At 40.0% G+C, this 6,000-nt stretch overlaps 1 protein-coding gene across 1 annotated transcript in view; it reads left to right on the top strand.

Annotated features, from left to right (window-relative positions):
* Positions 1–367, top strand: part of LOC107059732 (uncharacterized) — a 1,939-nt gene extending 1,572 nt beyond the window's left edge. Inside the window, exon 3 of the mRNA XM_015306544.1 lies at positions 185–367. Within this exon, the coding sequence (XP_015162030.1) occupies positions 185–310 (126 nt within the window). The 3' untranslated portion in view covers positions 311–367. The remainder of the gene's footprint in view (positions 1–184) is intronic.
* Positions 368–6,000: the final 5,633 nt, after the last annotated feature.

Genomic DNA, 6,000 nt, shown 5'->3' with positions numbered 1-6,000 from the left:
TGCTGCTGGGACTCACACAGGTGGCTCTATCTCAATTGGAGAGCATCGTAAGAAACTTGTAAGTATATATTTCATAAATTATATAAGTAACATCTTTAGGTTGTCTCATATATACACTTGTATCTAAATACACATTATGCAATCAATATTTTTGTATCTAAAAAGTGATTTTTCTTTTGTAAAGGCTATTGAAAAGGGTCGAGATCCAACACCAAGTGAGTTACATTTACACGTCCATACGCATGGTCATGATGGTAAATCTTTTGTTGGCGAACGCTCTCGAATTGTCCATGTAAGTCCAAAACTTTGAAACCTATCAGAATATATACATGTCATTTCTTATTAGAAGGGAAAACTTGGCTGAAAATGAACAGTAATTTAGTTTCATGGTTGGATATTGTTATCTTGCTGCTCAAGTGATGTGTGGACTGTTTACTTCTTGATCTTTGTAATTCGTTCAGATGTTAGAAATTTTTGAAAGTGTTTCGACTTATTATTAGACTGTAAATCAGTGGTGTATCTTGTTTGCTATTCATGTTGTTTGCTTGCCTGTTGTCTCCTTGTAAGTCCTCTTATTTCACTGTTTTGGTTGGCTGTGAAAGTCGTGGTTCAGTCATGAAGTCCGAAATCATTTTCTATAGGAAAGCATAAATGGTCGTACATGCCCTGTTATCCTACATTACGAGTTATTTGTTTCCAGTTTGCTGTAACTAAGAAGTTGAGTTTAAACGAGTCAAAAAGCTACATGTTTCAAGTTGCTGAAGTATTATTTTGTGTTGTTTTCTTTGTTAAAGTTCCTTCCATTCTAACTAGGCGATTCCTTCCATTCTAAGTAGGCGACTGCTTGTTGTTTTAATCATCCTTACCCTTAAGTTGAGATAAGACAAAATTTTAGTGTTCACGTCAAAGTTAAGTTCGATCCAATGATATTTGGCTGCTTCTTTCTTCATGCTCTGACTTTGCTCTCCTTTCACTGCTCAACGTTGCGTTTGAATCAAATTTAAGTTTCCATTTTGTTTAGATTATAGTTGGAAAATGCCTACCATTTGTAGTTTTAAATATGAACTTCATAACATGTTTTCCTTATCTTTGTCTTGTTTTGATTTTCATGAGGATTGTGTTAGTTCTCTTCACTACGGCTCGTGGGTGCCTAAACGTGATTCATGCTATATTTTACAACTTTTTGGACCTTCCTTTGGGTCCTCCTCAAGGACCCTTAAGGGGGTCCTAGGGGGTCGTGCCTTGACGTTTAGGCACTAAAACCCTAGTACTAAGTTAGGGAAGTTATTTTAGGACTCTAACCTTACGTTTTAACTTTATTAGGCTACTAGACTACATGTTAGGCTCTATCTTAGGTCATTAGATTTCCGGGGTTTTACATTATCTCCCCCTTAGGAACATTCATCCCCGAATGATGACCAAAACACCAAACTAAGTTAGAAACTCTAGATTAGCAGCCCATCATGCATGAAGCATCAAAATATGCAAAACTCACAAATGCAACAATCACTTTATGTACTTTTCAAAAGGAGGAAACTTCAACTCCATTTCTCAACATGGTTAACGCAATACAAGGAAGTAGGAACTACATCTGCCATCCCAATATGCATGAAACTCATCAATTTACATCAACATGGGAGGAACTAACTTCTCCATCTCAAGTAAGCTCAACACAACAATATGGAGCCAATAAGCCATTCATCAAAACATAACTAAGCATGTTTATCAATTTACCTCATGAAGTCAAAAATGCAATTATCATACTAAAGTGCAAATCAACATGAGGAATCTATATAAATCATGAAAACTCAATATATGCTAAACATCAATTCTCACAAGGACATGCACATTATAAGGAAATCATGGATAATTCATACAATACACATGACTCCCAAACACTTAAAACTCAAGAGGAATTACTTACCTCAAGTTTGAATAGGAGTAGAAGGAAAAAGATGAGGGTAACGGGACTTCATATCAGCCTTGGCCTCCCAAGTAGCACCCTCAACTAAGTGATTCCCCCATAAAACCTTAACGGAGGCTACTTCTTTATTTCTCAACCTCTTTACTTGCCGGTCCAAGATCTCAACTGGGACCTCTTCATAAGAAAGGTCTTCATCAACTCCTAAACCCTTTAAAGGAATGATGGATACCGGATCACCAATACACTTGGAAACATGAAACACCAGGTGAATCGGGGCCAACTCATTTGGCAAGTCTAATTCATATACAACTTTCCCAACAAGTTTTAAGATTTGGTATGGGCCCACATACCGGGGACTAAGCTTCCCCTTCTTACCAACTCTCATCACACCTTTCATAGGTGAGATTTTCAAGTAGACCCAATCACCAACCTCAAATTCAAGATCCCTCCTTCTAACATCGGCATAAGATTTTTGCCGACTTTGGGTCGTTTTCAACCTCTCTCTTATGAGTCAAACTTTTTCAATAGCATCATAAACTAGTTCAGGACCAATTAGAGCAAACTCACCTACTTCAAACCAACCAACCGGAGATCTACATCTCCTACCATATAGTGCTTCAAACGGAGAAATGGCAATGCTTGAGTGGTAACTATTGTTGTAGGCAAATTCTATCAATGGGAGATGATCATCCCAATTACCCTTGAAATCAATCACACATGCCCTCACATGTCCTCTAAGGTTTGAATGGTGCGTTCCGCTTGACCATCCGTTTGAAGGTGGAAAGCGTTACTAAGTTTCACATTGTACCAATCCCTTGTTGGAACGCCTTCCAAAAATGTGAAGTAAATTGAGCACCCCGGTTCGAAATGATAGACAAAGGAACCCTATGCAACTTCACTACCTCCTTGATGTACAATTTGGCATAGTCTTCCGCTGAAAAAGTAACCTTTACGGGAATGAAGTGGGCTGATTTAGTCATCCTATCAACAATGACCCAAATAGAATCATGTTGCTTTTGAGTACGAGGCAAACCCACCACAAAGTCCATATTCACCTCCTCCCACTTCTAAGTGGGAATATTTATATCTTGAAATGAACCTCCCGGTTTTAGGTGTTCAGCCTTAACTTGTTGACAATTTAGACATTTGGCCACAAAACCCGCTATATCCTTTTTCATGTCATTCCACCAATAGACCTCCCGTAGATCACAGTACATCTTGGTGGCTCCCGGATGAATAGAATACCGCGAACCATGAGCCTCTTCTAAAATTTGCTCTCTCAAGCCATCAACATCCGGAACACATAATCTACCTTGGTACCTAAGTCATCTCCCCCTTGGGAGAAAGCCTCAACGGACTTGTTGAGAATCGATTCTTTCAACTCCATCAATATAGGGTCAAGGTGTTATTTAGACTTTACATCAACCACAAAGGACGATTCAGAACTATGATGGACCATGAATCCACCCTTGGTGGAATCCACAAGTTGGACACTTAACCGGGCCAACCTATGCACATCACGAACCAATTCCTTCTTCTCATCTTCTACATGAACCACACTACCCATGGACAATCTACTTAGGGCATATGCAACTACATTGGCTTTGCCGAGGTGGTAAAGGACACTCATATCATAATCCTTTAGAAGTTCTAACCACCTTCTTTGTCGGATATTCAATTCTTTTTTACTAAACACATATTGAAGACTCTTGTAGTCGGTGAAAACATCTACATGAACCCATAAAGGTAGTGTCTCCAAAATTTCAAGGCAAATACCACCGCCGCTAATTCGAGATCATGAGTTGGATAATTCTTTTCATGTACCTTGAGTTGCCTTGAAGCATAGGCAATCACTTTACCACGTTGCATAAGGACACATCCCAAACTCACTCGAGAAACATCACAATATACCACAAACCCATCGGTACCCTCTGGTAAGGTCAACATCAGAGCGGACGTAAGTCTATCTTTCAATTCTTGGAAGTTTTTCTCACAAGCCTCCGACCACACAAATTTTGCTTTTTTTTTAGTAAAAGTCGTTAATGGAGAAGTAATAGAGGAGAAACCCTCAACAAACCTCCTATAGTAACCGGCCAAACCCAAAGAGCTTCTAATATCGGTAGGAGCTAGAGGTCTAGGCCAAATCTTGACCGCATCCATCTTTTTAGGATCACATCAATACCCATGCCCGACACAATATGACCAAGGAAGGCAATCGACCTTAGCCAAAACTCGCACTTACTATACTTAGCATATAATTGGTGGTCCTTAAGGACTTGCAATACTATCCTCAAATGATCCTTATGTTCACCCTCACTCCTCGAATAGATCAAAATATCATCGATAAAGACGATTACAAACGAATCAGGATATTGTCTAAACACCTTATTCATTAGGTCCATGAATGCCGCCGGGGTATTTGTCAACCCAAAAGAGATAACCACAAATTTGTAGTGACCATACCGGGTTCTAAAGGTCGTCTCAGGAATGTCACAACCTATTACCCTTAGTTGATGGTAACCCGAACGAAGATCTATTTTGGAGAAAAAGGTTAGCCCCTTGGAGTTGATCAAACAAATCGTCAATCCTAGGAAGTGGATACTTATTCTTTATAGTGACCTTGTTCAATTGGCGGTAATCAATACATATCCTAAGGGACCCATCTTTCTTTTTCACAAACAATACCGGCGCACCCCATGGAGATATGCTTAGTCGTATAAAACCTTGTCTAGCAAATCCTTGAATTGTGCCTTTAATTCTTTCAATTCGATCGGAGCCATCCGGTAAGGGGGAATGGGTATGTGTTGTGTATCCGGCAAAAGATCAATGCCGAAGTCTATTTCCCGTTTGGGAGGAATACCGGGCAAGTCATTGGGGAAGACTTCCGGATACTCACTCACTACGGGGACCGACTCCAAAGAAGGAGTCTCGATCTCAACGTCCATAACCCTAACAATGTGATATATGCATCCCTTTGAGATCATTTTTCTAGCTTTTAGACATGAAACAAATTTCCCTCTGGGAATAGAATTCCCCCCTTTCCACTCTAAAATTGGCTCTTTTGGAAATTGAAATTTGACCACCCGGGTCCTACAATCTATTGAAGCATAACATGCATGCAACCAATCCATACCCAAAATTACATCAAAATCATGCATGTCTAAATTCTACCAAATCAACCAAAGTGACTTTATAAGACAAAGAAATAGGGCAACTCCTATATACCCTTTTTAGCTACAACCGAGTCACCAACCGGGGTAGAAACCGAAAAAGGCTTTGTTAGGGTTTCGGGGAGTACATCAAATTTCATAGCCACAAAGGGTGTAACAAAAGATAAAGTGGCACTAGGGTCTAATAATGCATAAACATCAATGGAAAAGACTTGCAACATACCCGTTACAACATTCGGGGAGCTCTCTTGGTCACCTCTTGATTGAAGAGCATAGAAGTGATTCTTCTTAGGAGCATCAGAATTGGAATCACTAGGAGGAGTCTGATTGCCCTCTCTTCCCTTGGCCGTATGGGTTGGACAATCTTTCAATTGATGCCCACTTTTTCCACATCCATAGCACACACCCATACCGGCAAGACATTTTCCCTCATGCTTTTTACCACACTTGGCACATGTAGGCCTCTCCATGAAAGGTCCACTCTTATTGCCTCATTGAGGCTTAGGGTTAGACACCCTATCTTTGTTGGTCTTAGGAGCATTAGAGGAGCTTTGGTTGGAAAACCTCTTCTTGAACCTTGGTCCACTTTGACCTTCAAACTTACCCTTATAAGAAATACCATCATCGGTCTTTGCAGTTTTACCTCTCTATTCTTCTTTCTAAGACTTGTCTCCTCAACTTGTTGAGCATACACCATTAGACGTGAAATGTCCATATTGTCATGAAGCATTGCCGCGCGGCATTCTTCCTCAATGGAGTCGGACACCCCGTCACAAAACGGTTCATTTCATCTCTAGGATTATACACTAAAGATGGGGCATATTTGGACAACTTAGAAAATTTCAAAGAGTATTCTTGGACACTCATACCTCCTTGATGAAGGTTGATGAATTCCTCCACTTTTGC

The sequence above is a fragment of the Solanum tuberosum genome, unplaced genomic scaffold, assembly GCF_000226075.1.
Source record: "Solanum tuberosum cultivar DM 1-3 516 R44 unplaced genomic scaffold, SolTub_3.0 scf00037, whole genome shotgun sequence".
Taxonomy (NCBI): Eukaryota; Viridiplantae; Streptophyta; class Magnoliopsida; order Solanales; family Solanaceae; genus Solanum; species Solanum tuberosum.
The sequence above is the reverse complement of the archived record's forward strand: the minus strand, read 5'-3'. Positions and strand labels throughout refer to the sequence as shown.